Below are 24,287 nucleotides of genomic sequence, written 5' to 3' on the forward strand. Positions count from 1 at the left end.
TCAAGTCTGATAATTGCAAGAACGCACAGACGTAAAGACGTCCTGTAACTCACTCAGGGCGTGGTGAGATTTCCACGGTTCACAGTTGCGATGGAGATGATGCTGATGGAGGTGCAGAGCGTTGATCTCGTTGTCGGCCACGGCCTCCGGGGACGAGCACACGGCCAGGTTGGCGTCCACACCCTGGGTCTGGTTCCCGGGATACCCTGCAGGGGGCAGCGAGCCGCGGCCAGACGAGGAAGACGACTGGCTGAGGGTGGTGGAGGCCGTGCTGCCCGAGCCTATGGAGTGAGGCCGGGGGAATTCTAGGCCCCTGTGTGAACAACAGGCCACAGGGACTGACGACACACATACGTCATCAGAGAGAAGATGATGGTCTGCGTTAGTGAGCAATGAGCACTGTTGGTTTATGAAGACATGTTAGTTCTGTTACTTTGTTAGCCAACTCCGTTTAGGCAAAAGTATCATTGAAATACAAATGTTGAAATTGTTAATTGTAAAGTTGCATTAATATTTATGTGAGATTTACTTATTGCTGTTATGGCACTGTATATGAAGCGTACATGTTTGCAAATCCAGGGAGTTGAAGTGGCGCCATGACACATTAATATTTGTGGATTACATGAAGATGAGATGAGAATGAGTTAAAGAAGCTCCTTACTTCTCCCAGGCAGGACACAGCTGATGGCTCTGTCACAAATCGCAGCTTCACTGTGCTGAAGGTCCATGAAAGGTTTGCGGCCCATCCCCATGAACACCCTCTCCTGCATCCGCAGCTCTGGGACAGATAATTGCAGGATGTTATTAAAACGCGTGGGAAGAGAAATCTATGGATTGATAAAAAATGTTGCTGTTATGACCTCTGCTGTGAGTGGCCTGATCCCACAGGATCCTCTCCAGGTCTGTGGTCCAGGCCTTCTTCACCTCCATGCTGGAGGCCTTCAGGGTGTAGGTGTCCTCACTTTTCCTCCTGCGGAACCAAATCTCAAAACACAAAGCGCTCAAGCCGGAGTTGTGGGTCATCCCGATGTCACTCGTCTGAAAGTGAAGAAATAATACGGGGATTAGAAAAACTGTTATTTGACTTTGTTTTTGATGTAAAACTCGGCCTACTCGAGGGTCTGTGGCCGTTCTACATATACAACATTGTCCAAGAAAGGTCAATAACGAAGGACACTGGCCCACCTTGAACGACTGCTTGTAGACGTAAACATCATTTCCAACGTCCGTCTTCTTGGTTTTGCTGAAAAGAATCAAATCTTCAAAGAGGAAGACGCGGCGGACACATTTCTTCTTCCTGAAGAAAACGGTGAATTCGTCCTGACGGATCAGCTGACCCTGCTCTTTTAAATTCACCTGACAGGGAAGAGGGAGTCACAGAAAGTTAGAAAAGCCTAATTTTTCACAACATGGATTCATGTGTGTGTGAAGTCGACTCCTCACATCACAGTCCTGGATGGCATCCATGGTGAGCAAGTCATTTCCGTGGCGCATCTGAAAGCGAACCAGGTCTGCAGCCGCCTGGATCTCAGCTCTCTCTCGCTCCCTTTCACCAGGCATGTATGAGGACGGGCCACAGACGCTCTGCGCGCACACGCTGGATGTGAACAGCGCGTCCTGGATCACGTCTTTGGGCCTGTAGGAGCCGGCCAGACCCAACATGTCCTGCAGCAGGAGGCTGTACTTGCTGATCCTCTGGATGGGCCTCAGCAGGTAGGAGGAGAGGTCCATCATGTCCCCGAGCTCCTGCTGCTTTCTCTGTCAGGGAAAACAACAATAAAACGTTTTCATTTGAACTTACTTGGTGTTTCTCCAGTGCACATGTGGGCTTTCTCCAGGTACTCAGATTACAAACATGCATTTGAGGCAACTGTTACAGTGTGGAATAATTACTGTCAACAGCTTGATTTTAAAATAGATAAATCCATGTGGTGTAAAGTGCAACTAGAAACTCCCATCAATGAAATTGGAAACTAAATGTGCAGATTATGTTGAAGTGTATGTTATTGATGCAAAGGTTACAGTAATTTATTGAAAAAGTCCGAAATTGTATTTTTGCCCGCTACACACAATATGAATTATAGAGGGTCTTGGAATGAGGAACTGGAGCAGCAAGCATCCAACTCTGAATTTCACTTCAAATCTCATTATAGTTGATTTTATTAGTTTTCTCTCTCTGTCTTTGTCCCAGTAGTTTGTCCTTAGTTGTATATAATATTCCTCTTAAGCTTGGTTTTATTTGAAAAAAGTATTTTTATCTCGATCACTATCTTCTGACACTACTTTCAATCTGGTTTTATTTCAATAAATGTTGATATGCATTCTTAATACACATTTTAATGCTTTTTTAATTCTGATATATTCAGAGTGTGTCTACTCTATTTAAGTCATGATTTTGAGGTGGTTTATCAAATGAAAATCTGCAGTGTTTGTACAGTGTCATCACAACCTTTAAGCATTAGAGTATCTGTATAATAACTCTCAAAAGGAGAAAAAGATTAAATCAAACTCACCTTGAAGATGTCGTGGCGCCGGTGCAGGATCAGGGCGTCTGACTGAGGTTTGTTTTTGCTGTACAAAGCGTACAGGCCAAAGCTGTCACTCTGTGGAAAGAACCAAGTCAAAACACACTGGAAAATGTATGGTGTATTAAATTTGAAACTGTATATATAAATAATATATGAGCAATGTACTGATCGCGGGTGTAGAGTTACGACTGACGTGTCTGAGGAAGCAGCGAGCCACCATGGCGGGCTCCCTCTGGCAGGCCTCCAGCTCGGGCAGGAAATAGTGGCTGTGGAAGTCGTAAAGCTTCTCCAGGTTACCGAAGATGACCCCTCTCTTGCCCCTGAGGTCCTGAGGGATGTCTAGTCTGTCCAGCAGGGGGAGGTAGTGGGTCAGGATGTAACCCAGGGAGCGAACGTACTCCCTCTCTGTGAACACCAGCTCCTCCATGACACGCTGCAGCCTCCTGGTGACAACAAGTCCCCGTCAATGTCTCCGCTCACACACTCCTTTCTACACAAACGTTTCTACCTTGGCTACACCAACAATACTGGCAGCATCTGTCACCTCTCTACAGCAACACCACCACTATGGTTTTACCTTTGTTTCTGTTCTGCTGCACGAAGCATCACAAGCCTCTATTTCCTTTCGGAGTTGAGCAGAAACATAAACCATTTACTCTGTCCACTATTCACAATTAAATGAAGACGCTTCCTCCCTCCAGTTTGTCAAAACTCTTCTACAATTATATAATTGCTGTTTGTACCACACGAGAGCAGCAGATCAGTTAAAATATCTTCCAAGGTGTAATATGTGGAAACTCCTTGGTTCATGCTGTTTAACTGAAACTACAAAATAGCTGATGATTTCCACCATTTTTAACAAAGGTATATTACATATTTTGCAAAATGACTTTCATCATTGGGCTGATTTGTATCATATTAAGGAAATAAAATAAAAAGATCATGAAAAAGTGAAACTCACAATCATCTTTGGAGAGTTACTGTGCAATTGAAAATGTCTTAAAAGTTCATTTCTATGTCCAGATCATCATCTTCTATAACTGCATTTGTATAGAACCTGTTGTCCACGAATATCAAATCCACAAACACTTCCAAGACCCTCTTAACATTAACAGGCACACAAGCATGTAAACTCATGTTTGCATTTTGATTCAAGACTTTTTCTGGAAGGTGTTTGCTTGCTCGTCTTCAGACCTCCACGCACTCTGTCGGTGTAGTAAATGTGAATATGTGATCTTGTGTCTCTTGATGTGTAACGCTGCCTTTTGGACAGTTTTGCTCAGGATAGGCTCCACTTCATAAACCTAATCTGACAAAACTGGTGGATTATTGATAAATGAGTAAAAGTCAGTCTAAACATCGATCTGACGAATATGTGAGCTCGCTCTGATGCTTGTCTTACAATTTCTTGTGTAATCTGCTGCACCGTAAGTCTGTTTGTTAAAGCTTTCTAAATAGTGAAAGAAAAGAGGAAAGGAGCAGGGACAGTACCTGCAGCTCTTCACTGACAGCTTTAAAACAAAAAAAGGTGTATGAAAAATTCACAGGATTAGTAAAGTTAACGGCATGATACAAATTGTTACTTTGCAAAGCAAATATCTGAAAGATCAAAACCTTTTTTTGGCACAACCAGTGAGCTTACAGGGCATTGCTGGTGCTCTCCTGAGGACTTCCCAAACAAAATGCATCCTCGTATCGTCCGACGGGCAGGCTGGAGTGTTTGCAGCATAAACTCCCATGACCCCCAGCGGCGCCGCGGTCGCTCAGACAGGAGTCGTCTGAGCAGAAGCTCCCGTGGCGGGAGAGCTGAAACTTCTGAGCCTCCTGGAGGATTCGACAGGACGGCTGACCGTGGTGGGAGCATGACGACGGGGATCGAACCCGCTGCTCCGGAGGAGTGGATGAGCCTGCTGTTGCTGCTGCCACTGCCGCTGCTGCCGCCGCCGCCGCCGCCGTGCACGAGTCCTGGCTCACCGACCTCGTCATGAGGCCTCGCCCCCATGGAAACCACTGACAGCCCACAGTGTGGGACTGAGAAAGAGCGGCGGCGTCTCTCTCGCTCCTCGCTCTGCTCGTCATCCTTCTCCGGGATTCTCTTTCTGTCCGGCGTGCAGATCTGTGGCAGGATAAATGAGTTGGAAGACATCAGTGATGAGACACAAAACCCGTGTGGATTTGAAAAACTAGGATTGTTTTTGAGGATCGCTCATAAGTTGAACTTCATTTTTATCAATATTATCATATTGAATAAATGAAAAGAGTGATTTTGAAAGGAGAGCATTCTCGCTTTGTGTCAGTCAAGTTATTTATTCTTTCTGTGTATTTTATGTGGTCAGGATATTTTAAAGTGTGAATAGAGTAATCTGTCTCCTAGTACAAAGTCTGCAGTTTTATTCGACCAGTAAACATTTCATCATAAACTCTACACTGTGTGTAAATCTTTCATTTCTTTACAAGAAGTTAACATTTCAGTTAGATTATTTATTTCAAAATGAAATAAAAGCATGTACTATTTCTTACATCATGTTCGCTCATTTTTATTGAATTTAAAATATCTCAATAACCTAACGTGGGTAAATCTGGGACAGATAAGAAGAGTGCAAACAACAAAAACCAAGCATATTCAAAGAAAAAACAAACCGTATCAAATTGATAATCAGATCAGATTGTTCGACCAATCACCTTGATATCTTGTGTATTTCATAACATCTCAAACAGAAATGACAGAACAATTTGGTAATCACTGGAAATTAATCTTACTTAAATCTTGTGAATAGGCCAACTTTACCTCTGAGGTGACTGTGGAGGGACCTTTGACCCCGGACTCGTCTCGGCCTCGCTGTGATCTTCAGGTTTGATGATGATGTTGCAGCACGCTACTGTTGTTGAATTTGGGCTGTTGCTGCCCAGAATTGGCCTCCGTTTCCCCAAGTCCACATCTCCTGACACGATGCCCTCCCACTGCGGGTGCCGAGGCCCTGGGGTCGACTGCACCACCAAGCTCTGGCCACCGGGGGATCGTGTCTGAATATTAGTGCTCGCCACGTCCACAAAATGACCTTCACACCAGCTGCTGGAATCCGGTGTTTGAGGATCAACCTCTTCCACATCCTGCATCTTCTCCTGGAGCTGCTGACGGGCCTCCTGACATTTCAACCAGGCAACGTTCCAGACTCTCATCCCCCGAGACCCTCGCAGCGCGCTGGCCTGAGCCTTCATCTCCTGGAACCTCTCCGGGCTGAAGTGGAGGAAGCGGTCTTGGAAAGCCTGGATAACAGAGCTGTCAGTGCAGGGTGGTGAAGCCCTGGCGGCGGTTGGACCTGAGCCCTGCGCTGCATGGGTGTCAGGCTGGCAGAGAGACGCATCGTCGGGGTCCGGGCTGTGGTGTGTTGGCTGACCGTTTGTTTGATTGACCTGCAGGGCAATTTGGTCTCGCGCCGAGTGGACTCTGCTGTGGGTCTGCTCCAAGTATTCAACACATTCACCGGCCAGCGCTGTCGCCTGTTAGTAAAAGATATTTTCATTTACTGTGATGAAGAACAGAAGTACATTTTCTTTTATATTCTCCTCAAGTGCACAAGCATAAACTATGACTATGAATGAAGGCAGAGGTCACCAGACTCACACAGGGGGAGAAAAACCAGAGAAACAGACAATCATACGCACTCACATTCACATCTATGGGCAATTTTATAGTAACCAGTCAAGCTCAAATCCATGTTTTTGGACAAACGAAGTACCGTGGGAATTTAGTTTGAAAAACATGAATTAAAAGTTTCCTATTCTTTGCTCTCAATCAGTAGCTATTAACCTCTTCTGATCTGGAACCCTCCTTGTATCACTTTATAAAAACACTGCAGGCCCTCTCTCACCTCTCATGTGTCAAAACATTATAGTGATATAACATCTAAGTGTAGGAGCAAATACGAGCAAATAGCAGCCTCCTAAACCTGCTTTAATTCAATTCAAGTTTTTCAGTATTTTTCTGATTTCAAATCTCATTGTGACAACCTCAGAGTATTCAAAACAACATTCGTCTCCTATGATTTCTCTTCCTCACCAAGGCAGTTACAGGTCTCTTACAGGTTGTGAACACCGAAAGGTTATACTTTATGTCTGCAATTATTAAAGCAATGTTTTGAGAACGGGGGGTGTGGTTTAACATTTGTCTGTAATAAGTAAATAAAGCAGTTTCAAATGTGACATTCATTACTTTATGATAACGTTGCAAAGTCAATACATTGCATTAATAAATAACATTTCTGTTCAATCAATTTTTTTTAAATTGTTGTTGTTTGTAAGAGAAAAAAAAACACTTTAAGAATAACACACATTAAATAGATACAATGAATTAAAGCCAACCATTGGTACATTAGTGTGGATTGTTTGCGGTGTGAAATTACATATTTTACCAAAAAACAAATAGGAATTTGTGTGTTTTGTGCCTCAAAAGTAGGAACCATGGCCCAACATCATAAAACTAATAACAGAAAAGTGATGGCACTGGTTTAGGACCGACCTGCTCACAAAAGTCGCACACATTGACCATGATCTGCAGCTCCCTGCCGCACGTCTCCGCCCTGCACAGGAAGTCCTCCATGCCCGCCTTAAAGCTGCAGATCAGAGCACCGAACGCCTCCGTCTCTGTGTAGGAGAAGCCGCTCTGCTGGAGCCGCTCGGCCTCTGATACCAACGACATGGCGTGGTGCCTCCGGTCCTGGACGAGGATGGAAAAAGAGATGTTCACAGCTGGACAGACAGGGACATACTAATACAGAAAGATACAAACTGAGACTCACATTAGCTTCAATTAGGAAACCAGTGAAGCTGCTGAGGACTTGCTCCATCCTGTCCCCCGAGTCCTCCACTGACCCAGCCTCCAGCAGGTGGCGCTCTCCTTCCACGTTGAACCACTGCTGGATCTTGACACAGGAAAGGGAAAAATGATAAAATTTACTGTTTTGATTAGCAGAAAAATCTTATTTCACAAAGTTTTGTGTACTTTTTTTTTGTGTACCTTTTAAAAACTAAAGATGTCCATATTAAGATCTGTGTGATCAGTTCCTTATGAATTCTTTTAATCTGTTGATTAATAGATCATTTTTAGTAATATGTACTTTGATTTTCAAATAATAGAAAATGTAAGCTAAATTTATAAAGTTTGAATTAACACTGTCCTCTAAATAGTTAGTGTGTGTGTTGCCAGAAAAATTATTCAAGTGATAAAAGAGAAGATCCAGGCCACACAGGGTTGCCTGCAGTAACATTATCAACCTGGATGAAGTTACACAAAAACTGAGCAGAAAGAATTAAAACAATACAAAACATATATGCACTTTTAAATATACTTTCAGTTTCTTCGCGTCCATGAAGCCTGTTAAATTTGCTCTAATTTAAATGGGAGAAGCACACAGCACTGTGTGTTTGATCTTATCTGAGCTGAAGCGCAACATCATGAACTTTTATTCCCAAATTGAAGTGTCTACTCAGCTGCTGTTTTCTACAGGAGTTAAATTATAACTTGCTCCACAGACTGGGTCAGTTGCCCTTTAATTGTAAATTGGTGGTATTTACAGCCTTAGAAACTGGTCTACAAACATTTCTTATTTTTAAAAATCAGTATTATAGTACACTGAATTTTAAAAGACCGTTCAGTTTCTTGTTATAAGCTCAGTTGCTTATACAAGATGGCAATGTTTACTTTAGTTCTAATTTACGTCATTCAGTATGACATAACAGACAAATACTTAACCGACAGACAAACTTACAACTGATCACAATGGTCACACAAAGTCATTGAATCAAATGGCAGTCTTGCAGTTATTATAACGTACCTGTGTGAAGTGTCCCTCCATCTCTCGGAGCTGTAGCAGGAACTCCAGGTGCTCCAGCGCCATGTTGGACCTTTGCACGAGCACGTGGGCCTGCTCTTCCACTTGGTTGTACAGACTGGTCACAGAGTCCACCGCATCACTGTGTGCATGAGAGAGACAAAACAACACAAAACTAACTCATGAAATCATGTACATTTCTCCGCCTTGTGCTTCGGCTCCTCGAAGGATTTTTGCATCTGGCTTTACAATTCCCTGACTATTTAAGAGGATTTTCTTTGTATGTTAACCTGAGGTCTTCACAGTGAGGGTATTTGAGGTCACTCTCCTTCCTCAGGCGAGCCAGGATGGCCCCGCCCTCTCTCTGCAGGCTGACCAATCGGCAATCCTCCAGAACATCCTTCATCAGAGTCCTCTGGTCCATCATGCACTGCTGCACAGCCTGTTAGGCAAACAGATATCACTTTAAAGAAATGATGAACAAACTCATTTTAGCGCGCGCTTGCTGTTTTCCTTCACTGACACTTTGACTAAAAACTATTTTCTTCACAAGAACACATCACACAGTGCAGCATCAGGGCAGGCAGGGTTACATAACATGGGATTAACATGATGCTCAAAGTACCGCAATGAGAAATCTTCAGCAGGGCGGCGTTCAGGTACCTGCACAGAGTCTGTCCTCTGAGGCTCCTCCAACTTATTGATCGCTCTCAGAAGCAGGCCAGAAGTTTCATGGAGATCATACACGAAGGGGAACAGTTTCTAGAAGATAAAGAGAAGGTGAACATTTTCACTTCATGAGCAGATTACAAAGATGCATAGACAGAAATAAAAAGGAATTTCATGAATGGGGCACCTGATGCAGCTCCATCCAGTCACAGTAGGTGCTGGACAGGGTGCCATCCAGACGGGAGCTCAGCTGACTCACATCCACCAGCTTCAGTAAAACCTTCATCGATGCCACTACCTCAGTCTGCCTCAGGGGGAATAAAGGCAGACTTTAGGGATCTTTATCGCGACATCATCTACTAACTGCTTTTATTAAACACCGCAGGATTACTTTACTCTTAAGTTGTCTTCCTGTTTAAATTTTAGAGGTCCTGTTGCATCTTAAAGCAGGTTTAAAGCATTAAACCATCTTTTTACGCCAGTGGTCTTGGTAATAAAATGCCAGTGCCTCCTACATGTAATGTTGAGATTTTTTTGTGGCTCAAGGTAAAAACTGCAATTGATAAATCGAGCAGATGGCAAAGATTTCACTCTGTCATTGCAATTCAGTGTTTCGGGATCATTGAGGTCGGCACAAAAACAATGTCGAGCAGTTTAATGAGACATCTACACGCCTCTGATTACTTACCAAACACATCATGTGTTTTTATATCTGTAGTACGTTTTAACACTCAGAGGAACATCTGACCTGTATCCCAGGACATTTTTCTGGTCGGTTGTTGCCGTCTTTGTCCACCAGCAGCAACAAACTGTTTACAGCCTGAGGACACAGCTCCTGCACACAGTAAAGAACGTTTCGTAAAACAGAAGTCGTGAATCTTGTGAAATATGAACCAAATCTGTGCAGTTTGAACCATAATTAACACCTCCTACTTCTTTAGAAAATGTAAAATACATCAGATTAATCCAAGAATATTTTTATCTCAATACATCTCAATATACAATTCATTTTCAAGAGTTCAGAAATCGCTGAATAATGAAAATCAAAATCAGATTAGATAAACTGTTGTTGCAGAGGATTGTGGGTTCCTTACCTGAAGAGTCATTAATGCCTTGTAGAGCTGCGGCTGAGGATGCATCTTTCTAGCATCAAAAATAAGCGTCAAACCAGCTTCTCTGACTTCTTTTCTGGAAACAGCACAAAATATGACTCTTAAAACCTGAATGCTTCTAAACATAGTTCTTTTCAAGCTTTTAAGTTAGACATTTTTCTTACCTAGTGATTGAGTGGAAGTAAAGCAGCATCTGGAAGATCTCCTGGCTCGTTACAGCTGATCTCCATCCCTGGTGGTCTCCATAGAGTTCAACTATTGCCCTGCTCATCCTGTCTCTGCAGCCTGGAGGGTTTGAGAAAGGGAAAGAGGTCAGCAACTGAAATCCGGCTTACTTGTGGGGATTCCCTAAAATGATCCAAACGATTTTTGAGAATTTTTAAATAAAAGAAACATTTTGAGGAACAGTTGCCAATGCTCCAGTGAATCAAACCATACAAGCAAAGGTCAACAGGAGCCAAACAAAATATAAAATTAAACACAAAGCATTAAAGGGTGTGGACTTCACTGTAAGTGTAAGTTATTTTGATTAACAAATAAATGATTGAGATAAATTTAAAATAAGCAAAATGTCCTTGTTTTTTTTTTTTTATCAATTTGGTTGAACTACATTTTTTTTGGTGTAAATTCATTCCAGATGATATGTATATAGATGTACACACACACACACCCACACATGCATGCACACACACACACACTCACACACTGTGTCTCAAGCTGAACTACCAGTGAGAGAGGCGAGTCCCAGATAGACAGGGTGTGCTCCGGGGTCAGGCGATCCCAGGTGGAGGTGGTCAGGCCTCGGGCGTGCAGATGCCGCCTGGAAGAACTTGTGTTTCCCCTCTAATGAAGGAGTGTCTGTCTGTGACAGTTTCTCCATTTGAAGGCCATTTCTGCCTGTTGCAGGAGCACCGGTAGGCTGAGCAGCTTCTGTGGACAGTTGGTTTCATATAGTTAAAACACAGTGGATGATGATCTGGTAAAAACACATCTTAAAGAAATAAAGCAAATGACACCCCTTTACCTGGAATAAGTATCTTCTTTCTGTTAATCTTGGGTGAAACCAGTCTGAAGGCTGTGCTGTTTTTACATTTGACGACATGTAGCTGAGGAACCTCTGCACGGGGGTTCACTTTTTCTCTTCTCCTGACATTTTGACCTTCTACAATGACCAGTTCACACTTCTCTGAGGTGTCCACCACCGCTGTGGAGAGAGACGAGCATCTTCTACTATCTGATGTGTTTTGAGATGCTGCAAGAGAATTTGGATTTGTCCTCATGGAACTTGTTGTGTTATGTAGCCTTCGATCAGTCTTAAGAGTCATTTGCTTCCCAGAGGCTTCACTTGAACTGAATGGTAATCCACAATGTTTGGTGGAGACATCGGACTGTTTGGGACCATTTGAACTTGGCAAAGGTTCAGTAGTGTTTACCCTTGTTTCTGCCGCAGAGTCTGGTCCATTCACATTGTGTAAACTGTCATGAGATTTGGCAGAGCGTGCATCCTGTGGTTCACTGAATGGCACAATGGTCCTTTCAGCTGTGTGATCTAGTAGCTCACCAAACCGTACAGCATGTGTTGCCTTGTAATCCATACAGGGAGCAGTATTTGTATTTCCTGGTTTCCAATATGGAACAGCACGCCTTTCTCCCGACTCCTCACAAATGGCTTCACTGGCAGAGGAGGAAAACTGTTTTTTGCACCACACATCTTGAGCATTACACCAAGGATCTGCTGTTTCAGTGTCTGCTGGCCCGGGTTTGTCTTCATGGTGGGAGAAATCTCCATCTTCCTCCAACAGAGCCTGCATATTCCCCCTCTGATTCCCCTGTCCAAAGGCGACAGGGTTCTGTATAGCAGCCTGGTACGAGTCTCTGTATCGACATCTCAGCTCTTGAGCTCTGCTGACCTTCCCGCCCTGTCTCCTTCTCATGCACGGTGTGCAAGGTTTCTCAGAGAAACGCACAGTGCGGACACACTGCGAGGCTTCATAAGGGTCAGGTGGAGGGTGATGTGGCTGGGAATGGTGGAGAGTGGATTGAGGACCCGGCTCTGCAGACATGCTGGGCCGTGATGATGGAGCAGATCTAAAATGACTTTGTGGGTTTGTGGACGACTCCACGTGTGCTTGAGGTTGTGCACATGGTTGGAAATGTGAGACTGGTTCTCTTTGTGTTTGCCTGTACGAGTTCATCTTCTGTAGTTGTGGATACCTTTGTGTCTCTGCTTCTGTTTGTGCGTTCAGTTGGATTTCTGATTTATGTTGTCCTTCTGCAAGCTGCTGAACTCGACCAAAGAGCATTGTAGCCTGCAGTACATCAATATATTCTCCTTCTGCAACACCTTGGGTTTCTATCCCCTTTCTGTCTGTGCCCTGCTGGTTTAACTCCTTTTGTTTCTCTCGCTCTGTATTTTCAGAAACAATGGAAACCCTACTTTTCCCTCTGGATTGATCTAAAGCTGTTTTTGTGGCTGTACTGGAATCTGTCCCAGTAAACCGGCTGTTCCACGTATTCAGGGAAACCCAGCCTGCAGGCTTAGGCTCAGCTTCAATCTCTTTTGCTTTCACCAGCCCGGCTGATGAGGCAGCGCTTGAGTCCACCAGGCAAAGCGACACTGCAATGCCATGCTTTGCTGGACATATTCTGGTCTGCACTGAGAAGGCAGAGGGCTGTGAAGAAGATGGCACACCTGATTTTTTAATAGTTACGGGATATTGTTTTACCTCAGATTCATTTAACGAAGAAGAAGAAGAACAAAGAGGAGGAGGAGGTGGAGGAAATGATGTGTCAGATATAGAAAGGTCAGAAAAATCTGAAAAACATGGTGGAGGAGGAGATGGTAGAGGAAGATATGGAGGAGGAGCAGAGGCCATACTACTCCCAGCACTCTGTGGCACCTCCACAAAATCAGGCAAGGCCACCCGTTCCCATGGCAACCTCACCACACCTTGCTCAGTGGCGAGCAGACACTGGCTGAGGCCCGTTCCCTGGCGGCCGTGGTTGAACTCATCTAGCCAGTCACAGCTGAATATGCATGGGTACGAGGTTTCAGGGACTGGAGTCTCCTCGACTACTCCCGTATTAAACCCCTCTTCCTCCAGGAGGCTGCACACCACGATGCGGGCCGACTGGTCGCAGAACGGTGCCACCTGGAGGTAAAAGTCACCAGGCTGCAGCAGCAGGGGGTTGATGGGAGCGAGGTGCACGACAACTTGGTCCCGTAAACACAGAGGCCAGCCCTCGCAGAGGAAAAGTGCATCGGAGTACTGAGCCTGAAAGGGACAAGGTAAAAGACAGTATGTTGTGGAGATCTTCAACTGGAGTTAGCAATTAGAATGAATTTACAAAAAAACAATATGTCTCTGTAAAAAATATGCCTTACACATGCAGCCTGCTGCACGGTGTCTAAGATGTGCTTGGCCGGGACCAGAAAGTCAAGCAAGCAGCGCAGGGCATCTCCCCTGAATCGACTCTCAATGATGTGGAAGAGCTGGCTGAGGAGAGTAGGAGCAGTGGCCTCAAAGGGCGGGTACAGTACCGACAGCAGGTTCTGGATGGAGCCCTCCAGGGAATCAAGGTTCTGAAAGCACAAAGAAGGAAGAAGAGGCTGAAGAAAAGCTTTGATCAGTCAGCAAATGGAAGGCACATTCAAAATGTTTTACCAACTTGACGCAATTCCCACCGTCTTTCAGGCATTCACATTAACATGATTCATATCACTCACATCTGTGATCTTCAAGCTAAATAGACTTTCGAATTGGACATTTTTTGTGCATCAGTGCTAGACCTGCAATGATTCTCTCCACTATAACTTAATCTGTGCGGTAAGGTTTTTTTTTTTTTTTTTTTTATTGATTAGTCATAAGTGGCAGTGTAGTGTAGTAGTGGTTTTATACAACATTCCTCCCATAGTGCAACGCTAAAAGTGTGTATATGTGTAACTGCATGTGTAACTGCATGTATATCTGCGTTTGCCAGAGGATGGACTGGTGCCTTTATACCCCATCACACACCCAATGCCAGCTTAATTTTGTCTCAGCAGTAAACACCGTCACTTTAACAACCTGCAATTGTCATGCTGAATAAAAAGAAACCTGGAGTCACTTTCATCTGACTGGTGACACGCAGTAAATTACAAAGTCCTCATCCTCCACCTTGTGACCTGCCGGAGAAAAGCTACACAAACACAAACACTCTCGGCACAACCTGAACTGTACCGGCAGCCGGCCGGACAACAAACATCCAAGTAAACACAGTGTGATGGCTGCTCCCAAGGCTGGATAGCCTCCTGGTTTATGGTTTCACATTCCCTTTGACCCGAACTCGTGGCCCGCTACCCACTTTTAGGCCCTGCTTTATTTAGCCCCGCAAAGGCCACAGCAGCAGACCTCGGGGGTTAATGTATATACATGCATGACTGAGGCTCTGTAGGGAGATATATGGCTTCTGGAAGGTGATGTGTGAACGTCGACACATACCACGAACGTTCCTGCATTTTCCCCCCCCAGGTATGTGTTCAGTGCCGTAAAGTGCGCAAGATTTACTGTAAAAGCAAACAGAATGGGTTAGTTATGAATGTTAGTCATGCTACATGTTGGGTTTTGTTACTTTTGGGAAGGTGAGCAGTTACTCCTATTTGAAATCACTATTTAAAGCTGAGAAAAGTGGACTATGTGTCTCTCTGTGTTTGCCCTGTGACGGACAAGTGACCTGTGCAGGGTGCACCCTAAGTCAGCTGCGATCGGCCCCAGTACCTACATGGTGACCCTCAGTTGGATTAAGCGTTATAGAAGATGGATGGATGGCATTTTACACAACTCAGGGGTTTCAAGCTGTAGTGGCAAAACAATACGGGATGTAACGGATGGAAACAGAGTGTGATGATTAAAGTCTGTTCAGACTCTGCTCCCTATCTGTTGTGCATCCTCTGACTGAAGGGAAAAGCACGAGTAGGATTCACACTGTCCAACCGCATTGAAATTTACTTTAATTCCTTTAGTGCATCATAGGTTTGTTGTTTCCTATATGCATGATGCTGCATATTCTCTTTTTTTCCAGGTCATGTATTCTTTCCATCTCATCCCCTTACATCATCATCGAAAACTGCTGGCGTCCCGGCCAATCCACAGCCTCCACAGTTCCAAAAACAATTCTCTGACTCACAGCTTTTTGGTCACTTCTACAACACCTCGCTGGGAGAAAGCACAACAATAACCATCATGATGAAATAAGACAGATTGAGAGGTGCTGGTGGTGGCTGTCAGATGAGAACATGAAGGCAGGAGGAGGACAGATTGCAGGCTAAGGAGGCATGAATATTAGAATATTTAATCCTGAGCTTCATTCAATTCTACATAAAATCAGCAGAAGGATTTTGATGTAAGCGGTGAGGCATGTAAATATTTAGGCCTCTGGTTTTTGGACAAACAGCACCTTAAAAATGACAAAAAACGACCTTAAGAAGAAAACTTAACTGTGGTGTTGGCTTGGACTCACTGGCAGCAAGTGTGAGTCCAGGGGCTCAAGAGCATTCACCTATAAAACACCAGTAAAATATAACTCAGGGTGTATTCACACTGCCGGTAAGATGAGTCAGCAGTGCGAGCACATAACCAGTTACTGTACGACGGCTAAAAAAAGGAGACGCAGCACTTCCAAATGGTTGGCGAAGTGTGTGTTTTGTCATTGGTGTGTTTACGTGTTTGTCTGGGCCCGTATGGGCCAGTCGCTGTGCCCAGGTCAGCATACAGTTACTGTGAATTCACATGGCTCTATATAAACACCCAGCTCTTTCTCAGTCAGCCACTGAAATAAATGAGGACACTCACATTACCGTGGATAAGGTATCCCAGAGCGGGAGCTGAGGACAGTTTGAATATCTCTGTCCGGTATCATTATGAAACTAAAATAGTCCCCGAACATTCCTGATGTCAAGCAGGTTCCTGTCCGGACAAGTCAAAAATATTCAACAATGAAAAATAAAACATGTGTGGGGACTCAACAGAATCCGGTTGCACATAAGAGTATATCTGAAGGTATGGTAATGATAGTTTCTGTTGGAGATTTTTTTGGTCTGGTTTATTTCAAGCAAGGGAAGATACTGGGATCACAGGATGAGCTGCTTTGATGCATCCTATAGGAGAAGATATGTGAAGACTTATTTATCTGAACTCTGCTTCCTGAGCCTTTTCCCGGCCTCCTCTACGGCTCCATCCCCTCCTTCAGCACATCTCAATATTCTCCCGGAAGGCTTCTTCCTCTCTCGTCTGGCAACTTCACCTCCATCCATCTCAACATGGCTCCACGAGCTTTATCTCCACCAATATCTTGATCTTTTATCTGTTTTATGAATTCTAATGATAACAGTAGCTTTTATAATTAATAATTGCTCTAAATTCTTTTTTAAAATATTTGGTAATTCATATAATCAGGGCTGATTGTTTTAGGAAGCTGTGGAAAAAATTCATTAGCTCTAGTTTTTACAGTGATTGCATGTCTTTACTTTTCATAATTTAGAAAACCTTTACTGTGCTGAAGTGCTGAAATATGTCCACAAATATTCGGCTTTTGTAATATTATCTAAGCAAAAAGCCTGAGAAATATGTGAAACACAAGAGACTCTAGTGGGGCTCTAAGTGGGCCAAACTTCAAGTGTCTGATGCAACCTTTAAAAATCAATTTCCTGTGTTTATGTCTGCAGTTTTTTCATTTATTCAGAGAGGATTCCCTGCTGGATTACACAAACTATTTTAAATAGTTTTCCTGTAGCCGACACTGAGACGAGGAGCTGGGGGAGAGACGTGGATTTATGTCACTTCTTGTCCAAAGTCACCATCACGGCTTATGCAAAAATAATAATGTGAGTAAAACTACCCTTTCAGTAACTTTGTTTAAAACTTGACATTGGAAAATGTTGACTATCGTTGAGTGGATGTAGCTGTGATTATGTAAGTGATCTGTCATCACACTGTCAGTCTCAGCACATTTCTTCTTTGACTCTACTGAACAGTTTGAAAGTAAAGATTAAATCAGTTGACAGCTCTTTTTTTCATATCTTACAGCTCAGTTAATCATGCAGTAAATGACGAATTGATTAAAGTACAACTCAAACAGAGCCGTCAGCACAAACCTTCACAGTTTCTGGCAATGATTCCAATCCTTCAATCCACTTTTTTTTTTCCCTACTTCAAATGCTGGATGTGTGTTTTGGGGTGTACAGAGGACACAATCCTCCTGCTTTTGACCCTGCAGAGGACGAAGCTGAGGGAGCAGGAAAGCCCCTTTAATGTGATTCTTAACCAGCCGGAACATCCTTAAATGATGTTGGGTCATTTTTAGCTGCTGAGTCAGATTGGACTCAAGGTCGAGGAGAGTGGAAATAAGATTTGACCAAATGAAATGCATCAGCGACAAAAGGACAGTCTTATATCTGACCCGTGACTTGCTGTAGAAAATCTATAATGTTCTAATGATGTTTTAACATCACTGCCATGTAAACATGTAAACTTGATAATTATCTAAAGATTGTTTCTGTCCAAGACAGTTTAAACATTTGTGTTCAACCTGAGCTCACACAAAGCTGCAAGTTTAATCCACAGCTGAAAATGACAGAATTAACAATGTCCTCTGAAGTTAATTGGATCACTACAGCAGGAAATACAAAATGGGGACAAACTTTTCTTAACCGTTTAAAGTGTGTTTATAATACATCATAAATAATAAACCCCAGAGTGGATCTTAAGGATACTTAAAGACTTTAATAGTAAAATACCCTGATGTACCATTTACATATAATAAAATATGTCAAGAAGCACTACGATGACCAAAATCACACATATTTCCCTTTTTCTAATATTAAGAAAATCACTAATTTGGAAAGATTTCTGACTTGAGTTCTTTAAAAGACTGCTAAATACTACTACTGAAACTATATTATATGTTATTTGCATCAAAGGCATCCTAAATACGACTCCCTTCAAATGAGTATGTGTTGGAACAATACAAGTTTTAAGTGTTTAATGCCTTCCTCAGGAAAGTTCTCATGACATGACAACAATTATCTCAATATTCAGCATTACAATTGAATCATGTATTATATGAAAATTGTCAATTTACTATTAATTTCAAAAGAATCAACAGGAAATTCAATAAAACTGTCATGACTGTGGTGTCACTCTGGAATAATTGTGTCTCACTTGGCTGGGACAACGAATGACTTGCTGGAGACACAAAAATGAGAGAAAATACACGATTTGGTGCCATTTTGACTTAGAATATCAGAAGTGGCACTTTGAGTATGTGGATGATTGTCGCAAGAAAATCACACGAAAGTTGAGTGTTGCATGACAGACGGTGAACAGTCACACGTTTGCCAAATAAAATCTGAATTTTTTGGCCTTTGCAACAGATAAATGTTGTAAATGTTGTGCAACAGTTTTTGGGACAGTCAAGCAAAACAAGTGAGAATTTATTGACCATATAAGTATGTGCACACTCCCTAATCTAGCCATCAATTTGTCAGCAGGTGAGGACCCCCACCTGGATCAAGATTTTTGCCACTTTGTTAAAAAAAACAAATAGGAACAATAAGCAACAGGAACAATAAACCAAAAAACAAACAGACTGAAGACATGGTGGTTTAAACAAAACATAAGTAAGTGGAAGAGTTAAATACTGTGGGTCTGGGTAAGAGAGCATCAGTAAATATTATCTGGCATATTACTTTATTCAGGAAGATGAATAAAGGATCCCAGATTACAAGATAATATTTTCAAGAGCCAAAGTCTGAGTCTTTCTACCCTATTGTCTGACAACAATTCAACAATCCACTTATGAAAAAGCAGGTCAGAGGGTCACTTCCACTCCCTCAGAATGAGTCTCTTCGCTATCGTCATGCCTAATACCAGTGATATTTAACACAGATTCGGGGAAGATTTGTGAGACTGCGGTCAAGCTCTGGCTAAAAAGTCTTTTATAGGCCTTGGAATGAAAGTCAAAGATTTGATTTGTCACACCATGGTAACACAGAGTAATGCAAACAATGAACAATAGCAAATTTGAAAAGTGGAAATCCATAATTAGAGGTATAGATTCAGTAGCCCCGAATCCTTTTAACAGATTATTTCCATCTTTGCGAATCATTCTTTTCTTTTAAGCTGTTGGTAACTTCACAGCACAAAACACACAACTCAATGCTCATGCATTCATTTTAGTCCATCACGCAGCGCTGTCGTGGAAGTCACGTTGCAGAATATACGTCACAACAGCTGCGTCCGGAGCGTTTTGTTTACATCCTTAGTTATGACAGTAAAAATACCAAAATACCAAAGTGAACAAAGCTCGAGTGCAGACTTTCCTTTTCAGCTTTATTTCCAGGCCGACAAACCACAACACCAGTACCAGAGGAACCAAATTGCACACCAGCATCACTTCACTGAATTAGAGCAAGGATAGAAGCAGACATATAAAAGGCTCTAAAATAAAGATCTCTGCAATAATAACAAATTCTAAACAGTTTGAATAGAATTAGAAGGCATAAAGGTCAATGACTGCTACATACAGGCTGCATTGTCATAATTTGATTGTTTGATTGTTGGTTTAATCATTTGCAGTGATACAGATCATGATTCAATATATGAGAGTTTTCAGTCAGAAATGATATTATTTTCTGAAAAAAAGAAGAGGCTGAAACCTGTATGGACTTTATTCTAAAAAACAAACTATTATTTTCCATATTAAAATAATTTCACTGGAACCCAAAATTGTCCTGATAGTAGTTTAAGGAGTGAGCAAGTTTAGTGACCGTGAGGAGGGAAAAGTACACATGTGAAGAGTGCAAAAACCAATAATGCCATAATGTTGGTCATTCTGAATGTATCAAAGCTAATAATGTAAGAGAATAGAAAAACATTTTTTACACCCATGATTGAGAGTATTGCTGAGTTTGAATCCTCAATGAATGTATGTTGTTTTAATGCTTTTTCAATCATGTAATAACTTGTGACTTTATTGGCAAAATATTATCACAATAATGGATCAAATATCTTATTACACCATTGGTGAGTTATTATGTTATGGACTTGATTACATTGAAAAATGACAGATAATATATAATTATTTGTTTTTACAAGAAGTGAAAGTAAATTGTCATCGGAAGGACGATAACATGTCTGAGTATGGTATTTAATTTTATTTTAGTAATCAACACCATTTCATGAACAATTATTGAATAATTAAAACGAAGGAGTGAATTTTTTTAATTTTTTTATTGTTCAGCCATTTTTACAGCTCTTTCACGACCTTAAAAGTAGATAAATGGGTGGAAGCCTACCTCAGTTATATCGGTTTCATAATGCTATGCTTCAAAGTGACATGACAACATTATAACACATAACCCCGGCAGAAAGAAGAATCTCAACGATTTTAGCAAAATTCAACTGTGCGATAAGCAGTTGGGCTCTATTATAGAAGCTGTGCAGTGACAAAGTCTCACACTGAGCCTGTGTGAAAATTGCAGTCATGAATAGTCTCCTGTTGGCGGTTTGGAGCATAATTTACCAAATGGGGGAAAGATCTCAAAAGTATTCATAATATGTGAAATGTTTCTTCAAACGTCCCACATTTATTCAAACTTCCTTGAAGAATATCTGCGATATCTAATATAAAACAATCACCATCACTGTATCACCATCTTGTCTTGTGCTCGGCTATTGAAATTGAACTCTCTAATTACGTTTGTATATCTTTTCCTTCACTGTCACTAAGAGAGGTCTGACTAAATCCAACTAAATCAAAGGCTTTAATTCATTCAATTCTATAATAGGATGTTTTTTGTGTATATCTCTCCTGGATAACTGCTCCTAAACCAACAACATGAGTAAGAGCTTTTCTGTTTTGGCTGCACAAAAACATCTCTTGTTTTTGCATAAATAATACATCAGTCTAAGTTATTTACGCCTCAAAAAATCTGCAGCAAGAAAACAGATTAGTCAGTGAGAAGGTACCAAATTCCTATTTTTGTCGGGACAGCTCTACTTTTATAGAGTACATGGATTTCCTTAATAAATACTGTGTTGTATCCTTTATCCCTTAAATTGCACCTTCGGACCATTTGCACAACGAGTCAGAATTTTTTATTTTTTCTCTTAATCTCTTTTTCTTCTGAGGGTGGCATATTGTGTTTCTCCACCTCAAAAACACCCGGTGACACCAGGGCCCGGGCACAAGCCAAACTACCCCGTGGTAACGCATAAATACCACCTGAGAAGAAGTACTGTACATGACCACCGAGGCACCGAGATGGCCAGACATTATATTTAGTCGCTTCACGCGGATCAGCAGATCGGAGCCGGCGGAAGGCAAACACCAATCATGATGGCCTCGATCAGCAGGACGGTTTGAAAGTGGCCGTAAAGTAGCAGTCAGGAGGCGGCGAAGGCCAGTGTTTAAGTCGTGAAAAACACGTCAGGGAATTATGAATGAGCCAAGACGTTAAGCGCTTCTTTAAAGTCATCATGAGCGAGCTGACGTGTCTGACGTGCTGTGTGTTATTATATCAAAGTGTGTCTTAGCTTTCACTGACACGCTCGACTCATCTGTAATTAGCCCACAGCTGTGCTTAATGTAACGCACACCCGCAGGTTTCATAACAAACAAGGAGAAACGATCACTAAGATACAGAAGAAAACACAGATCAGATGCCTAATCAGGCCTAACATTGATGAACAAGTCATCAAACCTTTCAAAGGTGCCACTCTGACGCCTAATATTACACACGAACACACACACAGATCAAATTACATTAATTAGTATGTTTAGTTTATTCATGTGAGGTGAAGCTCGACTGCAAAAGACTTTTAGAGAATCGCTGCTGCTCCGCGACTTAAAAATAGGCAGAAAAACGATCAGTGGAAGTAAAAATGAACCTTTTGCAGTTGTTCAAACTCATCAGACTTAAACACTTTGAACAGCTGCCTTCGACTCATTGCAGCTCAGTCGACATGTGTGCTCAAATTAACTGAAAACCTTTAATATGCTCAGGAAACGTTCTAAAAGCGCACGGCAGGGCTGAGCGAGTAAGAAGCAGAGAGTTGATTTGTAGTATTGCAAACAGAGCTGCTGGACTGCCTGTTGTGGATTTTCCATTGAATCAGCGGGACGGGACAAGATGTCTTTCTGCCGAGAGAAAAAAGATGCTCTGTGTAACCTGGTCGACACAGGAACAAATACCCAAACATTGAGGTCACTCCCAAAACAGGAATAGTCGGGTTAATAGACTCTGGTTTCAACGACACGGCAAATATGCCGCGAAGAGGGCGGGAAACATCAGGGTGGTACGCACACATGCTCGTCCATACATCCTGACCCCTGCCAAATCAAACCTACAGAAGAGCTGGGCGGGCATTTTAAAATTCAGGGCCCCGCACAACGTCAGAGCCAAAAACAAAAACACCTTTATGTGCAAACAGGGCGTACCTTCTCTGCAACCCGCCTCTGTGTAGCAGCTCAAAGAAAATACACTCATTCACAAGTTCCCTCTGCAGGATGTGAAGGTCCACAACTCGCACACCAAATGGCGTCAATGCAAACTGGGAGTTCGCCGATATTGACCACAAGAAGAAGTTTCCTTCTGGTTCCTGCACGACTCCCATCATACATGCCGGTAGGCAGGGGGGGTCCGGGAAGGACGAAGATACAGTGGCTGGTTTGTGAAATCCGCCTCAATGCTGGGAAACCTGAGACCTTCACCTTGAGTCAAAACACTCCGGCAGAGCGGCAGTATGAGCAATGGGAGCTATGCTGCGCACAGAGTACATGCATGTTATGACATAAAGGGTTACTTGTCAGGACATAATAAATACATGACTCTGTGGTACTATTTAAAAAAGTGACTGGAACTGTCATGCCTCCCGACAGTGACAGGAATCGCAGTTATTTGATTTCAGATATCAAAGAAGGAAAGGTAAATAATACATCAAAAGATTCCTCACTATTTTTTTTAAATTATTTTTCTTTAATTAGTTGAGTACATTTATGTATTCAGAGATACTGAGATCGCAAACAGAATCAAAAACTGAGGAGATCAGCAAACTGTTCAATTTAAGAATGAGGAACAAGCGTCGTTTAATGTTTTTGCTCAATAAATCACAAAAAACTAAGAAACAGAATTAAAGTACTAAAAAGTTTATCAGACAGGTGGTATCAAAATGTATGAAAAGGTATTTTCTGCTTCATACATTTCGTAATCACACATGTACTGTTAAGTTTTGCCCCTTTGCTTTGGCAAATCATTTCTCACCTTCAAGTTAGAGCACCACTGCGCTTTTGTAATATTCTCTGGTAAGATATCATTTAAGGTAGAACTCGTGAACTGTTACCAGGTATCACTGTGAATAATTGGCCTCTTTTACTTTTGAGATCTAAATGAAGTAACCTTCAACCTCACCAAAGCGCTTTAAAGGGGTAAAGACTGAAAAGAGAAGTGACCTTCTGATCTGTCATTGTTGTCAAAGTAGGTTAATGCAGGAAACATCACATGACGAAGCCAAAACTCTACAGAACATCAGACGTCTTGTCTCATTATGAAATCACCTGGTGTGAACAACTCACATAGAAAAACCACATTCAGAGAGCAGAAGATGCTGTTTGGGACTCAGTGTTACCTTATTACATCACATTCTGATGTTAAAATCTGAGTGGAGGCTGGAAGCTATCGCAAACAGAACTAAACAAGCAAACGGATGAATATGAGACTGTAAACAGAGCAGACTGCCACATTACCATCTTCCTTTCTGGGTGATGTCTTCACTTCTCATTACAACAGCAGCGTTTTGTGAAATAATCCACACGGAGTGGGAACCGTCCACAGAGCAGCAGCTCCCGCTCCAGGTCACTGGCTGCTGGACCAACATGAAATCCATTCTGCGCGCACGCTCCTTCACAGCTGAGTGAGTGAGGAGAACCTCGAGCCAGCTGGATGAGCATTCATTAAGTCTTCAGCTGGTCTGCTCCCACTCTGCTGCCAGTTGCCCTGATTTCTCTCTGCCTCCGATCCACCCAGCACTCTCTCTGCTCTTTCTCTCCGTCTCTGTATGTTTGCTCTCAGACTCTCGCAGCACCTCCAGTGCTGAGTGCTATGTTTGTCT

The 24,287-nt window shown here is 42.4% G+C and overlaps 1 protein-coding gene across 1 annotated transcript; it reads right to left on the reverse strand.

Moving 5' to 3' along the window:
- Window positions 1-24,287, reverse strand: LOC308113631 (pleckstrin homology domain-containing family G member 4B-like; the record flags this gene model as incomplete). Its single annotated transcript, XM_080470025.1, has 22 exons — window positions 23,923-24,287; window positions 13,526-13,723; window positions 11,165-13,415; window positions 10,305-10,425; window positions 10,123-10,216; window positions 9,777-9,863; window positions 9,216-9,332; window positions 9,023-9,121; window positions 8,650-8,801; window positions 8,363-8,501; window positions 7,328-7,450; window positions 7,048-7,245; window positions 5,340-6,029; window positions 4,507-4,644; window positions 4,171-4,352; window positions 2,722-2,971; window positions 2,514-2,603; window positions 1,444-1,758; window positions 1,186-1,356; window positions 861-1,038; window positions 662-778; window positions 1-281 (listed from the first exon to the last, which is right to left on the reverse strand). The coding sequence occupies exons 1-22, from the start codon at window positions 23,923-23,925 to the stop codon at window positions 1-3; spliced, it is 5,994 nt and encodes a 1,997-aa protein (XP_080326151.1). The 5' UTR covers window positions 23,926-24,287.

Source organism: Lipophrys pholis (assembly GCF_963383615.2).
Source record: "Lipophrys pholis genome assembly, chromosome: 8".
Classification (NCBI taxonomy): domain Eukaryota; kingdom Metazoa; phylum Chordata; class Actinopteri; order Blenniiformes; family Blenniidae; genus Lipophrys; species Lipophrys pholis.